Source organism: Bos indicus, chromosome 10 (genome assembly GCF_029378745.1).
Source record: "Bos indicus isolate NIAB-ARS_2022 breed Sahiwal x Tharparkar chromosome 10, NIAB-ARS_B.indTharparkar_mat_pri_1.0, whole genome shotgun sequence".
In the NCBI taxonomy this organism is placed as follows: Eukaryota; Metazoa; Chordata; class Mammalia; order Artiodactyla; family Bovidae; genus Bos; species Bos indicus.
This window is the reverse complement of record NC_091769.1, coordinates 1,240,844-1,260,551: the sequence shown is the minus strand read 5'-3', so window position 1 is coordinate 1,260,551 and position 19,708 is coordinate 1,240,844. Positions and strand designations below refer to the sequence as shown.

The 19,708-nt window shown below is 38.8% G+C and overlaps 1 protein-coding gene across 12 annotated transcripts in view; it reads left to right on the top strand.

Annotated features, from left to right (window-relative positions):
* Window positions 1-18,408, top strand: part of APC (APC regulator of WNT signaling pathway) — a 131,903-nt gene extending 113,495 nt beyond the window's left edge. For 10 of the 12 annotated variants that reach the window (XM_019968011.2, XM_019968008.2, XM_019968012.2 and 7 more), the window contains 5 exons: window positions 1,125-1,264; window positions 1,916-1,993; window positions 2,524-2,640; window positions 8,242-8,456; window positions 10,133-17,732. In XM_019968011.2, coding sequence (XP_019823570.2) covers window positions 1,125-1,264; window positions 1,916-1,993; window positions 2,524-2,640; window positions 8,242-8,456; window positions 10,133-16,730 — 7,148 coding nt within the window. In that variant the 3' untranslated portion in view covers window positions 16,731-17,732. Of the gene's footprint in view, window positions 1-1,124; window positions 1,265-1,915; window positions 1,994-2,523; window positions 2,641-8,241; window positions 8,457-10,132 lie in introns of all 12 variants that reach the window. The other 2 variants (XM_070796617.1, XM_070796622.1) reach the window with 1 other exon arrangement.
* The last annotated feature ends 1,300 nt before the right edge of the window (window positions 18,409-19,708 follow it).

The window sequence follows — 19,708 nt, the reverse complement described above, 5'->3', positions numbered from 1 at the left end:
CCAGTTATAAAGATTTACACAAATGTTCCAAGAGTTAAATCCCTGGCTTGGCATTCTTGACCCAGAATTGAACTTGGTCTGTTTTGCAAACTTGCTTATTGCTCTGCATACTGATCCTTCTAGATCATTTACAAAAATGATGAATGTACAGATCCTCTTTCAGATTAATGACCTGACAGTTTAGAGTTCCAGTATCCAGGAACTGCCTGTTTATGTTCATCATCTGCTTTTCTGTCTCAGCTAACAGTATCTCCAGTTTCATAATGATTAATATTGATGATGATGAATATTTTTAATAACTTCCATATGCATTTTTATTTTTCTTTTTATTCACTCCCTCACCATTTTGCTTCACCTTTTGTCCTTCTGTTTTGTGTTGTCTTTCTGCTACCCCTTCCTTTATGTCTTTTCCTCTCCCTTCATTTTTCTCCTTGCCTTCCTACTGTTGACCACTGTAGGCATTGTTAAGTATACCCAGTGGTGGGAATCAAGGGGAGAGAAGATACTAAATCCTAGTATTGGTATTTGACACTTTGTGTGTATCAAAGAAAAGAAAGAATTTAAAAAGAAAAACCATAAAAATGGTTCTATTCAGCTTAGTAATAAGTTGAACAGGTAATTCTTTTTCATAAAAAAGAAATAAACTTTGCTTCATACACTATTTCACTTAGAAGTTTTAGTATTCCTAATGATACTAAAAATTATTTTGGAGATAAAAATATATTAAAGTAATTAGGCCATAGTGTGTGACAGTGAAGAATGTTTTTATAAAGTCCTAGTAATAAAGTTACCTTTTTCTGCTTACATTCAGGAGGACCTAATAGTAGAATATAGTCTTCTTCCTTGACAGGATACAGTGTATTGCAGTAAATAGAGTATAATATTCATCTTACTCAGTAAGACAGGGGGCTGGAGGGTGGAGAAACTGGCAGAAAATGAAGTAGTTGTCACTTGTACTTGATAAGTATATTACATGAGTGCTTTATAACATTTTTTGTAGCTTGTAATTCTGAAGACAGAATTAAACTCATTCTTTGAGATTTTTCTCTAGTAATTTATAAACTTGGTACCCATTTGTGTTATTTTAGATTATTGACTTCTTCCTCTTGCCCTTTTTAAATTAGGGGGACTACAGGCCATTGCAGAATTATTGCAAGTGGACTGTGAAATGTATGGGCTTACTAATGACCACTACAGTATTACTTTAAGACGATATGCAGGAATGGCTTTGACAAACTTGACTTTCGGAGATGTAGCCAACAAGGTATGTTTTATAAGATCCATTTCTTAAGATGGCTCTGGTATGAGCTTTTTTTTCTTACAGACTACTTTTCACTGACTTTCTTGTCACTCTCGTCATTAAACACTGACTAATAAAAACCTGTATTTTATATTCCACTGCATATCCGTACTTGTTTGATGTCTAATGCCTAAACAAAGGCAAAAGATGGAACACAGACGTGAACTTATGTAATCACATTTAAAATTCTGTTCCTGGGCAGACTTCCCTGGTGGTCCTGCAGTTCAGACTCCACTCTTTCACTGTAAGGGACACAGGTTCAATCCCTGATTGGGGAACTAGGATCCCATATACCGCCTAGTGAGGCCAAAAAGTAATTAAAAAAAAAAAAATACTGTTCTTGGGAATGATAGCAAAAATCTGGAAATCTTGATGGGTGAAAGTGTCAAACACATATTAGTTCCATCCAAATAAAAGACTTTACATTCAAACCCTTTTCTTATCATTTCTTATTATTTATTCACTTTATTTTTCCAGTTTGCCAAGAAAGGAATGAATATTGCAAAGGATTAGGAGGGTATTTGTCTTTTATTTATGTAATTGATGGTTCTAGTTCTTTTATGGGTGGCTGCAGGTTGCCTTGTTACTAACGCTGTGTAACCCTTGACTTTCCAGGCTACTCTCTGCTCTATGAAAGGCTGCATGAGAGCGCTCGTGGCTCAGCTCCAGTCTGAAAGCGAGGACTTGCAGCAGGTACTCCTCAGATTCCACGTGGTTTTCTTGGATATTAGTGGCTTAACACCCTGACTTAGGTTAATGTAAGCTGTGACTCAGTATTCAGCATCTCATGTTTAAATTGTGGCTGCATTAACACCAGAATAGAGGCAAAGATTTTATTCTAGACTTCCTTTTGGCTTATATCAGCTTTAAGAAGAAATGTATTTGTTGATAGATTTCTACTCTTAGTTTTGGGCTTCCCAGGTGGTACCTGTGCTAAAGAACCCGCCTGCCAGTGCAGGAGACATAAGAGACACGGGTTTGATCTCTGGGTCAGGAAGATGCCCTGGAGGAGGGCATGGCAGTCCATTCCAGTATTCTTGCCTGCACAGTCCCATGGACAGAGGAGCCTGGTGGGCTACAGTCTATAGGGTTACAAAGAGTCAGACACGACTGAAACAGCTTAATACACATGCACACAGTCTTACTTTTAACATTAAGAGCAAGAAAGCAACTAGTATAAATAATTTTATAAACAAACTATTCTAAAATTGATCCATTTGCAGGTTATTGCGAGTGTTTTGAGGAATCTGTCTTGGAGAGCAGATGTAAATAGTAAAAAGACTTTGCGTGAAGTTGGAAGTGTGAAAGCATTGATGGAATGTGCTTTGGAAGTGAAAAAGGTACCTTTGAGAACTGTTGGTATTACCATATGCATTTCATCTTTGGATACTTTTTCACTGCCCTCTCCCACCTCTGAGACTCACTAATTTCTGACCCTCTTAGCTTACCCATCCCAAGACTTAGACTGCTCCAAACTCTGCAAGTATTAAGGCAGACAAGACTGTACAAGGTGACCTAGTGTAAATCGGGGTGTTGCAGCTCTGTTGACATCCTGGACAGATAAGTCTTTGTTTGGGGGTACTGATCTGTGCCTTGTAGGATGTTTAGCAGCATTCCTGGCCGTTGCCTACTAAATGCTGACATACCTTCCCCTCAGTCATAATAATCAGAAATGTCTCCATTTATTACCAGATGTCCCCTGTAAGAGAAAAGGGACAGAATCACCCCCAGATGATTCCTTGCTGCCCAAATCCCAATCTCCCAGAGTCCCCAGATTTTAATAGTCACCTTATAGAGGTAATCAGACCCAAAGATGAAAAATCCATCAAATAATAATTTGTTCACAAAAGGAAGTAATGTCTAGGTGGGATATCTACTTTAGAAACTAAGCTGATTTTTTTTTTAATTGAAATTTGTGAAGAACTAAGCTAAGCTAGTCTTTTTAGCTAATCTGAGCTTCCTTTCACCCAACCAGCCCTCCTTGACCCAGAGCCTACATTTTTCTCTTCAGAATTTCCTTTTCAGTCTGGGGCTATTTTCTTAATTTATGTATTTTTTTCTAAATTACATTGTTTTATACCTGGAAACTCCAAGAAAATCAACTGGAAAATTATTAGAAATAAGAAAAATATTCAGTTAAGTAACTGGCAATAAAGATAATGTTCAAAGGTGGTCAAGAGGTACAAACTTCCAGTTATAAGATAAATACATAATAGAATGTAATATACAATATGATAAATGTTGTTAACACTACCATATCATTATATATGAAAATTTTTAAGAGAGTAAGTCCTGAGTGCTCATCACAAGGAAAAAGTTTGCTGTTTCTTTAATTTTTGTGTATGTGTATATACATATATATATATATATATGAGATAATAGATGTTCAATGAACTCACTGTGGTAATCATTTCATGATGTATGTAAGTTAAATCATTATGCCATTTACCTTAAATAGTGCTACATGTCAATTATGTCTCAAAACTGGGAGAAAACAGTACTGTTCAAATATACTCAGGATTTGTATAAAGATACCTTTAGAATACTACTGAATCAGCAGAACACTTGTATTCACACTCTAGAAAAAAGGTTATGAATGGCCAGTAAGCATTTGAAAATATACTCAGCATCATTAGTCATCAGGGAAATACGGATTACAGCTGTGAGATACCGTTACACATATTATATTGGTTATAATCTTTAAAATTGACCATGTGTTGTCCAAGATGTTAAACAGCTGAAATTCTTCTGCAGTGCTGGCAGAAAAGTTAAATGGTATACAAGCATACCTCACTTTATTGCAGTTCGCAGATACTGCATTTTTGGTAAATTGAAAGTCTGTGGCAAGCCTGCACTAAGCAAGTCTTTTAGTGCCATTTTCCCGACAGCGTTTTTTTCAGTTAAGGTATGTACATCTTTATACACAATGCTTTTGGACAGTTAATAGACTACAGTATAATGTAAATGTAACTATATATGCACTGAGAAACCAAAAAAATGGCATGACTTGCTTTATTTCAATATTTGCTTTATTGGAGTGGTCTGGAACCATACCTTCAATATCTCTGAGGTCTGTCTGTCCCGCTTGAGAGAACTTTTGGCAGTGTTTTCAAACTAACATTTACCTGCTATACAACCTGGCCACCCATGAGGAACAAAAACTTAAATTTACACAAAGACACACAGTTATTCACATAAAGATTATCCGTGATAGCCAAAACCTAGGAAAAAAAATTCTAATGACCATCAGTGGGTAAATGGGTAAATAAACTGTGGAATACTATTTGGCTATATAAAAAAAAAAGAATGAACTATTGATACCTGCAATAATCTGTTATGTCAGAAATCAGAACAGTAGTTGCCTGGGGTTGGGGGTGGATTACAAGGAGTATAAGGAAACTGGAGGAGGATCAAAGTACAGTTTATTGGTCGCCTTAATACCTTACTAAAATTATACAAAAAAATTAGTGCCAGGTACACTTTAATACTTCTTTCTAATCAACCTTGTGTATTTTCAGAAAGATTTAATGTTTTTGTATAGATTATTGGAACTTGTATTGCTGTTGAATAGCTCATTGTATCAGAGAAGGCAATGGCACCCCACTCCAGTACTCTTGCCTGGAAAATCCCATGGACAGAGGAGCCTCGAGGGCTGCAGTCCATGGGGTCATTAAGAGTTGGACACAACTGAACAACTTCACTTTCACTTTTCACTTTCATGCATTGGAGAAGGCAGTGGCAACCCACTCCAGTGTTCTTGCCTGGAGAATCCCAGGGACGGGGGAGCCTGGTGAGCTGCCGTCTGTGGGGTCACACAGAGTCGGACACGAGTGAAGCGACGCAGCAGCAGCAGCTCATTGTATTATCACTCGGGGACCTCAAAGATCTACATACAAACCAATTGCTACGTACCAAGAAAGTTAGATTAACAGACACAGCCTGCTGAAAAGTGTAAAAGAGGATTTTAATAAATGTCAAGACATAGCCTGTCTTGTAAAGGAAGAATAGATCATTTCTCTCTCATAGATGAGAGAGAGATCATTAAAGATCATTTCTCCCTAAATTCATCTATAAATTTTTAATGTAAGCCCAACACGGAGAAAACCAGAATTGAAAGAGACACATGTACCCCAGTGTTCATCACAGCACTGTTTATAATAGCCAGGACATGAAAGCAACCTAGATGTCTATCAGTAGACGAATGGATAAGAAAGCTGTGGTACATACACACAATGGAATATTACTCAGCTATTAAAAAGAATGCATTTGAATCAGTTCTAATGAGGTGGATGAAACTGGAGCCTATTATACAGAGTGAAGTAAGTCAGAAAGAAAAACACCAATACAGTATATTAACACATATATATGGAATTTAGAAAGATGGTAATGATGACTCTATATGAGAGACAGCAAAAGAGACACAGATGTAAAGAACAGACTTTTGGACTCTGTGGGAGAAGGCGAGAGTGGGATGATCTGAGAGAGAATGGCATTGAAACATGTATAATATCATATGTGAAACAGATCGCCAGTCCAGGTTTGATGCATAGAACAGGGTGCTCGGGGCTGGTGCACTGGGATGACCCTGAGGGATGGGATGGGGAGGGAGGTGGGAGGTGGGAGGTGGGAGTTGGGTTCAGAATGGGGAACACATGTACCCCCATGGCTGATTCATGTCAATGTATGGCAGAAACCACTACAATCGTGTAAAATAATTAGCCTCCAATTAAAATTAATTAATTAAAAAAAATTTTTTTAATGTAAGCCCAATCTTAGAAAAACTAGCCCATCAGAAAGTTATACTATCCAGTTCTGGTTTGGTCTTGCTCTGGTTAACGGTATTAGAATTTATTTTTTCCATCTTTTTCTACATTCAGTGCAACAGCCAATATGAACATTCCTTCTCTTTTTAACTTGTCAGCTCTTCATTCTCAACTTCATTTACTCCTCACAACCACAAGAACCAAAACTCCTTCCATATCCCCGTGCCCTGCATTCTTTCCCCTCATTCACTGGCCCTTCCTCTTCTACACAGCAGAGTCTTTTCGTTCACCTGCACCCTGTGCTCTGGGCATTGCTGTTACTCAAAACTGTTCTCCCTTACTCTTCTCCGCTATACTGTCTCTACTGCTTATAGAGAAGGAGGCTTTTTTAATGTTTCACTTATCTGTAAGAAGCCCAATATTTTGAAAATAAAAACAAAAATGTTCATTTTCATTGCTTCTTCCAACTTCTTCAGAGTCTCCTGTGACAACCAAAGCCCTGAACAAGTAGTCAAGTAGTCACGCCCTTCATTTCCTAACAGTCGTTTCTAAATTTGCTCCTAACAAAAAATCTAGATTTATAGCTTAACTAGGACATCACTTTTCTACCTGTACCTGTGTTTGATACCTTTGATCACATACCTCACTGAATCTCCTCCCTTTGTTTTGACTACCTATACCTCCCACATCTAATCGTTTCATCTTGTCTCCTCTAACTATAAAGCTTCTTTGAAACAAAACCCTTGGCCCCCTACATGTAGTCCCAAAGAGAGCAACTTCTGTTTTCCTACCTTCAACTCTCATCTCTAGGTCAGTTGTAAGTTTAGCTCACTCCTCTAAACTGTTCCCATTTTTTCTGATCTCAAGATACTTTGTCCCATTTCCTCAATCACATTATAATTAAAATTGAGCTATTGTCCTTTTCACATCTTCAGTGGTGAAAGCATTTCTTCTCTGCCTCAAGGTAAATAGTATCTATTTTATTCATTTAATATCCTGAAGAAGAGAATACAATGGCTCTTGATTGGGTTGAGCCCAAAATGTTTGCCGTGACTCTCAGGGCCCTCTTTTCCCTGTCTGACCTTACTTCCCACAAATTCCCAACGTGGACTTTGACTTCTCCTGTGTCTTCTTTCTGTTATTTAGTCCTCCCTTGCTTATTCCCACTTCCATGCCTTTACTCATTCTACTTCCCCTGCCTCCTCTGAATGTACATGTCTTTTTATCTGCAGAGGTGCTCTCCTCCAAAAATTATTTCATTTATTTGACTTAAGTTCCCATGGCAGTAGTCTTTTCATTAGAGCCCTTGGTTTTAAGTATAGTGTTACTGTCTTTTTTCCCCAAAGTAAACAGCACCTTCAAAGCAAGTGTCAGTTGCTCTGTTTGTATCCTCTAGAGTACCTGTAACTGTGATAGGCACAGAGTAGGTTTCTAATGAATGTTCGTTTGTTCCCTGATTGATTTTTAGTAAGAAGACTGTTGTCAGGAGCATGGCAAGTTTTAACCAAACATCCTTAATTGCATACTCAAAGTGTTTTCTCTGGCAGTTATAATTTGACAGTTTACTATGATACTGTACATCAGGGAGTTCTCATTTTTATAATGACTTTGTTTCTTCGAGGATTTTAAGAAATTGGAGTATTTCCAGTCTGCTTCCATTTTAATAAATTGTTACTTTTGCATCAACCACACATAAATATGGATGTGTATTTTTATACAAACAGAATATTGTACATACTTCTCTGCAACTTGCTCTTTTCATTTAATGATAGGTCTGGATATCTTTTCAAATCACCATTTAGAGGGTCTTTTCTAGTTTATATTATCCTGAAAATATTATCTTTTCAGAATGCACATCAGTTGTTTCATTTTCTAGTATAAGCTTCTGTGAGATAAGTGTGAGCCCTCTAACACTTCACGTTCATTGTTTAGATGAAAGTGATGGTCATTGTTTTAATGTTGTGTTCTGCTTGTTTCATGGGGTATCACTGTCTTAAGTTCTGTTTGGTATTTTATGAAAGTTTTTTTAAGTGAGGCGTTCCTAATGCTTTACCAGTAAAGGATGGGCAGCAAGGGGATATTTTTAAAAAAGAGAGAGAGCTTTCTCTATAGAAGTAAGCATAGACGTTCTAAGATGTTACAACTCTTAACTAGATGACATATTCTGTTTCTTGATAGGAATCAACCCTCAAAAGTGTATTGAGTGCCTTATGGAACTTGTCAGCACACTGCACTGAGAATAAAGCTGACATATGTGCTGTGGATGGTGCGCTTGCATTTTTGGTTGGCACTCTCACTTATCGCAGCCAGACCAATACTTTAGCCATTATTGAAAGTGGAGGTGGGATATTACGGAATGTATCCAGCTTGATAGCTACAAATGAGGACCACAGGTAAATACAGAGTTTATTGTTACTTTTAAATGAATTTGTAAGATTCATATCTTCAGAAAGACTTAACTGAGCAGTGTTTTGTGTAATTATGCAAGTTCTGACCCAAATTACACTTATGACAATGAAACTATTAACTGTTAATACCTGATTTATTCATTAACATTTATGCTAATAAAAGTTCATAGTATCACAAAGATGTCTAAAAATAAACCAGTGAGACTTGAGAGATATAACCCATGTGTAGAATAAAAAATGAAAGCCATAAATATTACAGAGAACAAAATCCTTTCCTATATGTAGTATGGATTAAGGGAATATGAGGTTATAAAAAAAAAAAAACTGTGGTTATGATCCAGAAAGTACAGTGATTCACATTTTTCTAGTGGAGCCATAACATCAGCAATCAAAATGTTTTTCAGCCAACAGCCATTCATCCAATTTATTAGAACTGTGAAACCTAACAGAGCACCTCAGATGCAAGGCATACATTTTCACAACTTGGGCTTTGCATTATCTCAACAAAAATATAGTATCTTTCACAGTGTATTTATTTATTTTATCCTGTATTATTCCTCTCTCATTTTCAAAAAAAGACTATGGGGTACTTGTAGTAAAAGGGCTTTGTAAAGAATGTAAACATCTTTTCTGTAAGTTTTTGATGCACAAACTACAAGCCTTACCGCCCTTTCCTCTTCTCATGGAAGAACTCTTAAACTCAGTAAGCATTCAGGTGTCTACTGGACTGCTGAGAGAGCTACCATTGCTAAAGCTTATTGTACCTTTTTGCCTATCAGTTTTAAAGCCCACTAGAGCTGACTATACCCACTCCAGTGTTCTTTCCTGGAGAATCCCAGGGACGGGGGAGCCTGCTGGGCTGCCGCCTATGGGGTCGCACAGAGTCGGATACGACTGACATGACTTAGCAGCAGAGCTGACTATGCTCTCATTAAACTTCATTTTACCATGCATTAAATAAGCCATAGCTCTTCAGATCCTAACATTCATTACGCTCTCAACTCTTGTTTTTATAGTTACTTTTAAATGTTTTGAAAACTTTCACTTTAGTTTTAGAAAAACTACACACAGAATTTTCCCAAGACCACTTATAAGGGGAAGTATCAGTATTACAAAATCAAACCAGAGAGAAATTATCTAAAAGTCATTTTGTTGACCTGAGCTTACAGTGTGTTCCCTGACTTTGTAAAGATCTATTAATTCATTCTCTCTACCTCTTCTGAGATGTCTCTGTTGTCAACATTATGGAACCCACCCAGATGTTAAATTACCACAGAGTCCCTGTTCAGCTTTCATAATATATTTATACTCAGTAAACTGAGGAATTCTGTCACTATGTAAAGTAAATATATATTTGCTCAAGAAAAATCTTTAAAGCTGTTAGGTCAGAATAGGAAATGCAGAATTGATGAAACTGAACATTTTTACCTTTTAGTCTGACAGATGAGTCCTATAAAACAAGAAACATTAAATGAACTAAGGTAGAACAAAAGGAGATGGGCAGTGCTTGAAATTTATAATATAATTCGGTGTAGTTTTATTATGCCTGTTGTTACCAGTTTTAGCGGTTACCTTTAGATTTAAATTTGTTCTCTTTCCTTTTATTTGTCACTGCAAACAGATTTTTACCTTACTTTTGTAATATCTTGTTTTTATTTCAGGCAAATCCTAAGAGAGAATAATTGCTTACAGACCTTATTACAACACTTGAAATCTCACAGTTTGACAATAGTCAGCAATGCATGCGGAACCTTGTGGAATCTCTCAGCAAGAAACCCTAAAGACCAGGAAGCATTGTGGGACATGGGAGCAGTCAGCATGCTCAAGAACCTCATTCATTCAAAGCACAAGATGATTGCTATGGGAAGTGCTGCAGCTTTAAGGAATCTCATGGCAAATAGACCTGCAAAGTATAAAGATGCCAATATCATGTCTCCTGGTTCAAGTTTGCCTTCTCTACATGTCAGGAAACAAAAGGCCCTGGAAGCAGAATTAGATGCTCAGCATTTATCAGAAACTTTTGACAATATTGACAATTTAAGTCCCAAGGCATCTCATCGTAGCAAGCAGAGACACAAGCAAAATCTCTATGGTGACTATGTTTTTGACACCAATCGACATGATGATAACAGGTCAGACAATTTTAATACTGGAAACATGACTGTCCTATCACCGTACTTAAACACTACAGTATTGCCCAGCTCTTCTTCATCAAGGGGAAGTTTAGATAGCTCTCGTTCTGAGAAAGATAGAAGTCTGGAGAGAGAACGAGGTATTAGCCTAGGCAACTATCACCCAGCAACAGAAAACCCAGGAACCTCTTCAAAGCGAGGTTTGCAGATTTCTACCACTGCAGCCCAGATTGCCAAAGTCATGGAAGAAGTATCAGCTATTCATACCTCTCAGGAAGACAGAAGTTCTGGGTCTACCACAGAACTACACTGTGGGACAGATGAGAGGAATGCACTAAGAAGAAGCTCTACCACCCACACACATGCAAACACGTACAACTTTACCAAGTCAGAAAACTCAAACAGAACATGTCCAATACCATATGCCAAAGTAGAATATAAGAGATCTTCAAATGATAGTTTAAATAGTGTCAGCAGTAGTGATGGTTATGGTAAAAGAGGTCAGATGAAACCTTCAATTGAATCCTATTCTGAAGATGATGAAAGTAAATTTTGCAGCTATGGTCAGTATCCAGCTGACCTAGCCCATAAAATACATAGTGCAAATCATATGGATGATAATGATGGAGAACTAGATACACCAATAAATTACAGTCTCAAATATTCCGATGAACAGTTGAACTCTGGGAGGCAGAGCCCTTCACAGAATGAAAGATGGGCAAGACCCAAACATATACTAGAAGATGAAATAAAACCGAATGAGCAGAGACAATCAAGGAGTCAAAGCACAGCTTATCCCGTGTATCCTGAGAGCACTGATGATAAACACCTCAAGTTCCAACCACACTTTGGGCAGCAAGAATGTGTTTCCCCATACAGGTCAAGAGCAGCCAATGGATCTGAAACAAATCGAGTAGGCTCTAATCATGGAATTAGTCAAAATGTGAACCAGTCTTTGTGTCAAGAAGATGACTATGAAGACGATAAACCAACCAACTATAGCGAACGTTACTCTGAGGAAGGGCAGCATGAGGAAGAAGAGAGGCCAACCAATTATAGCATAAAATACAGTGAAGAAAAACATCACGTGGATCAGCCTATTGATTATAGTTTAAAATACACCACAGACATTCCTTCTTCACAGAAACCAGCATTTTCATTCTCAAAGAATTCATCTGGACAGAGCACAAAAACTGAACACATCTCTTCAAGCAGCGAGAATACATCCACAACTTCATCTAATGCCAAGAGGCAGAATCAGCTGCATCCAAGCTCAGCACAGAGCAGAAGTGGTCAGACCCCAAAAGCCACCTCTTCCTCTTGCAAAGTCCCCTCTATCAACCAAGAAACAATACAGACTTACTGTGTAGAAGATACCCCAATATGTTTTTCAAGATGCAGTTCATTATCATCTCTGTCATCTGCTGAAGATGAAGTAGGGTGTGATCAGACAACACAAGAAGCAGAGTCTGCTAACACTCTGCAAATAGCTGAAATCAAGGACAACAGCGGACCTAGGTCAAATGAAGATTCTGTGAGTAAAGTTCCAGCAGGGTCACAGCACATTAGAACCAAATCCAGCAGACTCCAGGCTTCTGGTCTGTCTTCAGAGTCAGCCAGGCACAAAGCTGTTGAATTTTCTTCAGGGGCCAAATCTCCTTCCAAGAGCGGTGCTCAGACACCCAAAAGTCCACCAGAGCACTACGTTCAGGAGACCCCACTCATGTTTAGCAGATGTACTTCAGTCAGTTCACTCGACAGTTTTGAGAGTCGCTCGATTGCCAGCTCTGTTCAGAGTGAACCCTGCAGTGGAATGGTAAGTGGCATCATAAGCCCCAGTGACCTCCCAGATAGCCCTGGACAAACCATGCCACCAAGCAGAAGCAAAACCCCTCCGCCACCGCCTCCGCCTCCTCCTCAGACAGTTCAAACGAAGCAGGAAGTACCTAAAAATAAAGCACCTAGTGCTGAAAAGAGAGAAAGTGGACCCAAGCAAGCTGCTGTAAATGCTGCAGTACAAAGGGTCCAGGTTCTTCCAGAGGCTGATACTCTGTTACATTTTGCCACAGAGAGTACTCCTGATGGATTTTCTTGTTCATCTAGCCTGAGCGCTCTGAGCCTTGATGAGCCATTTATTCAGAAAGATGTGGAACTAAGAATAATGCCTCCAGTTCAGGAAAATGACAACGGGAATGAAACAGAAAGTGAGCAGCCTGAAGAATCAAATGAAAACCAGGAAAAAGAGGCAGAAAAACCCACTGATTCTGAAAAAGATCTTTTAGATGAGTCAGATGATGATGATATTGAAATACTAGAAGAGTGTATAATTTCTGCCATGCCAACAAAATCTTCACGCAAAGCCAAAAAACCAGCCCAGACTACTTCAAAATTACCTCCACCTGTGGCAAGGAAACCAAGTCAGCTCCCTGTATACAAACTTCTGCCATCGCAAAACAGGTTACAGGCACAAAAGCATGTTAGTTTTACACCAGGAGATGATATGCCACGGGTGTATTGTGTAGAAGGGACACCTATAAACTTTTCCACAGCTACATCTCTGAGTGATCTAACGATAGAATCCCCTCCAAATGAGTTAGCTGCTGGAGAAGGGGTTAGAGCAGGGGCACAGTCAAGTGAATTTGAAAAACGAGATACCATTCCTACTGAAGGCAGAAGTACAGATGAGGCTCAACGAGGGAAAGCCTCATCTGTCACTGTGCCTGAACTGGATGACAGCAAAACAGAAGAAGGTGATATTCTTGCAGAATGCATTAATTCTGCCATGCCCAAAGGAAAAAGTCACAAGCCTTTCCGTGTGAAAAAGATTATGGACCAGGTCCAGCAAGCATCTATGTCTTCATCTGGAACTAACAAAAATCAATTAGATGGTAAGACGAAGAAACCTACTTCACCAGTAAAACCTATACCACAAAATACTGAATACAGGACACGTGTAAGAAAAAATACAGACTCAAAAAATAATCTAAATGCAGAAAGAAATTTCTCAGAAAACAAAGACTCAAAGAAACAGCACTTGAAAAATAATTCCAAGGACTTCAATGATAAACTGCCAAATAATGAAGACAGAGTCAGAGGAAGTTTTACTTTTGATTCACCCCATCATTACACGCCCATTGAAGGCACTCCATACTGTTTTTCACGAAATGACTCTTTGAGTTCTCTAGATTTTGATGATGATGATGTTGACCTTTCCAGGGAAAAGGCTGAATTAAGAAAGGGGAAGGAAAGTAAAGAATCAGAAGCTAAAGTGACCAACCACACAGAACTAACCTCAAACCAACAATCAGCTAGTAAGACACCAGCTGTTACAAAGCAGCCAATAAATAGAGGTCAGTCTAAACCCGTGCTGCAGAAGCAGTCCACTTTTCCCCAGTCTTCCAAAGATATACCAGACAGAGGGGCAGCAACAGATGAGAAATTACAGAATTTCGCTATTGAAAATACTCCAGTTTGCTTTTCTCGAAATTCCTCTCTAAGCTCTCTTAGTGACATTGATCAAGAAAACAACAACAACAAGGAAAATGAACCTGTCAAAGAGACAGAGCCCCCTGCCTCACAGGGAGAACCAGGTAAACCCCAGGCCTCAGGTTATGCTCCTAAATCGTTTCACGTGGAAGACACCCCTGTTTGTTTCTCAAGAAACAGTTCTCTCAGTTCTCTTAGTATTGATTCTGAAGATGACCTGCTGCAGGAATGTATAAGTTCTGCAATGCCAAAAAAGAAAAAGCCTTCAAGGCTCAAGCCCGATAATGAAAAGCATAGTCCCAGAAATATGGGTGGCATATTAGCAGAAGATTTGACACTCGATTTGAAAGATATACAGAGACCAGATTCAGAACATGGTTTATCCCCAGATTCAGAAAATTTTGATTGGAAAGCTATTCAGGAAGGTGCAAATTCCATAGTAAGTAGTTTACATCAAGCTGCTGCCGCTGCATGTTTATCTCGACAAGCTTCATCTGATTCAGATTCTATCCTTTCATTGAAATCGGGTATCTCTCTGGGATCACCATTTCACCTTACACCTGATCAAGAAGAAAAACCCTTTACGAGTAATAAAGGTCCACGAATTCTAAAACCTGGGGAGAAAAGTACATTGGAAACTAAAAAAATAGAATCTGAAAATAAAGGAATAAAAGGAGGCAAAAAGGTTTATAAAAGTTTGATTACTGGAAAAGTTCGATCTAATTCGGAAATTTCGAGCCAAATGAAACAACCCCTTCAAACAAACATGCCTTCAATCTCTCGAGGTAGGACAATGATTCATATTCCAGGAGTTCGGAATAGCTCTTCAAGTACAAGCCCAGTTTCTAAAAAAGGCCCGCCCCTCAAGACTCCAGCCTCCAAAAGCCCTAGTGAATGTCAGCCGGCTACCACCTCTCCCAGAGGAACCAAGCCATCAGTGAAGTCAGAATTAAGCCCTGTTACAAGGCAGGCATCCCAGACAGCAGGATCAAACAAAGGACCTTCTAGATCAGGATCTAGAGATTCCACTCCTTCAAGACCTGCCCAGCAACCATTAAGTAGACCAATGCAGTCTCCAGGGCGAAACTCAATCTCTCCTGGTAGAAATGGAATAAGTCCCCCTAACAAATTATCTCAACTACCAAGGACGTCATCCCCTAGTACTGCTTCAACTAAGTCCTCAGGTTCTGGGAAAATGTCTTACACATCTCCTGGCAGACAGATGAGCCAGCAGAACCTCACCAAACAAACAGGCTTATCCAAGAATGGCAGTGGTATCCCAAGAAGTGAATCTGCCTCCAAAGGGCTAAATCAAATGAGTAATAGTAATGGATCCAATAAAAAAGTAGAACTTTCTAGAATGTCTTCAACAAAGTCAAGTGGAAGTGAATCCGATAGGTCAGAGAGACCTGTATTAGTACGCCAATCAACTTTCATCAAAGAAGCTCCAAGCCCAACCCTAAGGAGAAAACTGGAGGAATCTGCTTCATTTGAATCTCTTTCTCCATCTTCCAGACCCGATTCTCCCACACGGTCCCAGGCTCATACTCCAGTTTTAAGTCCTTCCCTTCCTGATATGTCTCTATCTACACATTCGTCTGTTCAGTCTGGTGGATGGCGAAAACTCCCACCTAACCTCAGTCCCACCATAGAGTATAATGATGGAAGACCAGTAAAGCGCCATGATATAGCACGCTCTCATTCCGAAAGTCCTTCCAGACTTCCCATCAATAGGTCAGGGACCTGGAAACGTGAGCACAGCAAACACTCATCATCACTTCCTCGAGTAAGCACTTGGAGAAGAACTGGAAGTTCATCCTCAATTCTTTCTGCTTCATCAGAATCTAGTGAAAAGGCAAAAAGTGAGGACGAAAAACAAGTGAACTCTATTTCAGGAAGCAAACAAACTAAAGAAAATCAGGTATCCACAAAAGGAACATGGAGAAAAATAAAAGAAAGTGAAATTTCTCCCACAAATAGTACTTCTCAGACCACTTCTTCAGGTGCTGCAAATGGTGCTGAATCAAAGACTCTGATTTATCAAATGGCACCTGCTGTTTCTAAAACAGAGGATGTTTGGGTGAGAATTGAGGATTGCCCCATTAACAACCCTAGATCTGGAAGATCTCCAACAGGAAATACTCCCCCCGTGATTGACACTGTTTCAGAAAAGGGAAACCCGAACCCTAAAGATTCAAAAGATAATCAGGGAAAACAAAATGTGAGCAATGGTAGTGCCCCTACACGCACCATGGGTCTGGAAAACCGCCTGAATTCCTTTATTCAGGTAGATCCTCCAGACCAAAAAGGAACTGAGACAAAACCGGGACACAGTAATAACCCTGTCCCTGCATCCGAGACTAGTGAAAGTTCTATAGCCGAGCGTACCCCGTTTAGTTCTAGCAGCTCAAGCAAGCACAGTTCACCAAGTGGGACTGTCGCCGCCAGGGTGAGTCCTTTTAATTACAACCCAAGCCCAAGGAAGAGCAGCACAGATGGCACTTCAGCCCGACCGTCTCAGATCCCAACGCCAGTGAGCAACAACACAAAGAAACGCGACTCAAAACCCGACAGCACAGAACCCAGCGGGACTCAAAGTCCTAAACGCCATTCTGGGTCTTACCTTGTGACATCTGTGTGAAAAGAGCTGGAAGGATGAAACCGAGAATGTGATACGTGTTCTTTACAACTGCTATGTAGAAATTTTGTTTCAAGTGAAACTGTAAAAGACTGAAAAATTTTGTAAATAGGTTTGATTCTTGTTAGAGGGTTTTTGTTCTGGAAGCCATATTTGATAGTATACTTCGTCTTCACTGGTCATATTTTGGGAGGCACTCTTGATAGTTAGGAAGAAAATGGTAAAGCCAAGTATATTTGTACAGTATGTTTTTCATGTATTTAAGTAGCATCCCATCCCAGCATCCTTTAATTATTGCTTGTCTTAAAATAACACTACAGATAGAAGATATGATATATTGCTGTTATCAATCATTTCTAGATAATAAACTGACTAAACTTACATCAGGGAGAAATTGGTATTTATGCAAAAAAACATTCTGTTCTAGTCTTTGAGAGTCCATCTAACATCATTATTAATCATGTGGCTGTGAAATTCACAGTAATATGGTTCCCAATGAACAAGTTTACCCAGCCTGCTTTGCTTTACTGCATGAATGAAAATGATGGTTCAATTTCAGAAGTAATGATTAACAGTTCTGTGGTCACATGATGTGCATATAGATAGCTATAGTGTAACAACTTACACTATTTTGTGCGCAAAACAAAAAAATCTGTGTAACTGTAAAACATTGAATGATACTATTTTACCTGAACATCTGAAAGTAGGTAGAATTTTTGCTATGCTGTAACTTGTTGTATATTCTGGTATTTGAGGTGAGATGGCTGCTCTTTTATTATTGAGACATGAATCGTGTCTCAACAGAAACTAAATGAACATTTCAGAATAAATTATTGCTGTATGTAAACTGTTACTGAAATATTTGTTTGAAGGGTCTTATTTCACATTTGTATTAATAACTGTCAAAAAGGGCCTCTTTTAAAAGCTTATATAAATTTTTTCTTCAAATTCTATGCATTTAAGAGTAAACTTCCTCTTACTGTAATAAAAAACAATTGAAGCTGATTGTTGGCATTTAACCATTCCATGCATTGGCACTTAACCGTTCCTGAAAATTTTTTGAATGTGTGATTAGGACTTCCTGTTTAGTATTTTTCTGTTTACTTTTTTTTCTTACTCCGCTGGAGTTGATTTTTTAAATTCATATAATAGCAATGTGAACTGCCTTGCATATGGGCATTGAACACAATAGGCCCACAAAGAACATTTCTTTTTTCTTAATAGAATTCTGTCCTTGAGAAATTAATTCTTCTGAGGTAGAAGTAGTCTCTTCCAAGCCCGTCTTGGAATGTCACTGTCTTGTCCCTCCTGTTGCTCCTGGGTCTGAAATGAACACCTTTCATCACCTTTTGTGTTACAGCAAAATTTCAGCAGCCAAATACAATCAGTACCTTGCTATGTTCAGAAAATGCTAAGACATTCAAGAGACTCTTAAGAAACCACTGCCTGTTAATGAAAACTTTGTTTTTGATGAGTAGGGTTGTGGGGTGTGTGTTCAAATGCCCCCTTCCTCACACAGCAAGGAGAGGATCCTCCTTCATGAAGGAAGGTAGACTGATAAGATTTATTTAAAAAGCTAATATATCTTTCCAGAATTTGTTCTAAATGATCAGAGAGTAAGGATGATGATAAATGTTCACGTATTTGTTGAATAAATGAAATTTTATTTTTTAATGATAAATTCATGCACTCTGCATTTGGGGAAGGGAAAAGATATTTAAATATGGCAGGACACTGGGGAAAGGTGGTGAGGAGTAAGCATATCTACCTGCTGTCTTTGAAATCACATCATAGAGTTAGTTATCTACCACTTACCTGTGTTTATTATTTACAGGTAGGGACTTTTTTTTTTTAAGTCATTTACTAAAATGCCAGTAAATAAGTGCTGTGATTTGAAGAAAGGCCTGACTCCAAAGCCCATACTCTTTCTACTGCTCACCTTTGGAATATACCTACATTTAAACTTTGATCAAGTTTTATCTGAGTGAAATCATTGGTAAGTCGTAAGACTATTCTGTTTTTCTCAAAGGATGCCTTATCCAGCAGGGATATATGAATAGAGGTTATATTTCTTTCCTGTTTAGTCCTGATTTTCTATTTTTTTTTTTTTTTTTTAGTTACTATTGCATGACAATTTTTATAAACCACTTCAAATACTTTTATAGAAAAAAATGGGATATAAGTCAATTAGAATAAAATTGCCTTTCTCAAGGAAGGGAAAAAAAAAACAGTGCTGAAAATGAAAAAAGGATGCCCTCCATATCCCAGGAAACTCAGGAATTCCAGTAAGCAGTGCCTGCTGGGAGAAGGTACAGTATATATTGCCCATTGAGGAAAAGGTTCTGTATGAGACCCTCTAGTTAGAGACAATGGCTCTGAATTAGTAAAGGAGAAAATCTCAGTTCTAATTTTAGAAGTTCAGGGAGTGCTCCCATAACTGATAACCCAAATAGTCCCCAGTTTACACTTGTATGTTACAAATGGCACACTGAGCCAACATTGGGGGTTAGTTGAGTTGCAACTCCTGTTAAGTAGGGCAGTGCCCTGTTACCTTTGGACTGCAGCAGACAGAACCGAGGCAGTGGTTTTCGAACTTGAGTGCATGCAGATCACCAAAAATGTTTGTTAAAACACATCCCCATCCTTCCTGATTCTGAGTCAGGCCTGGGAACTAGCAGGCGATGCTGATGCTGCTGGTCTGGGACCACTCAGAGTTACTGCCATGCGTGACTGCAGTAAAGCTCCTCGAGGGACTGCCTTCAGTTCCAGCTATTCTTCTCAACCACTGGACTCAGCATTTGAGAAAGTACACCAAGCTGCCCTCTCCTTTAGGCATGAAAAGATGTTATTGAGTTACAATCTGACACAGCCCATCTCAACTCCCAATAGCCCACAAGTTTACCAGACATGAATGAACAGGTAATTCTGTATCTGAGGGATTGACTCATGTTCCCTTTGGAACAGTTATCAAAAAGGCAAAA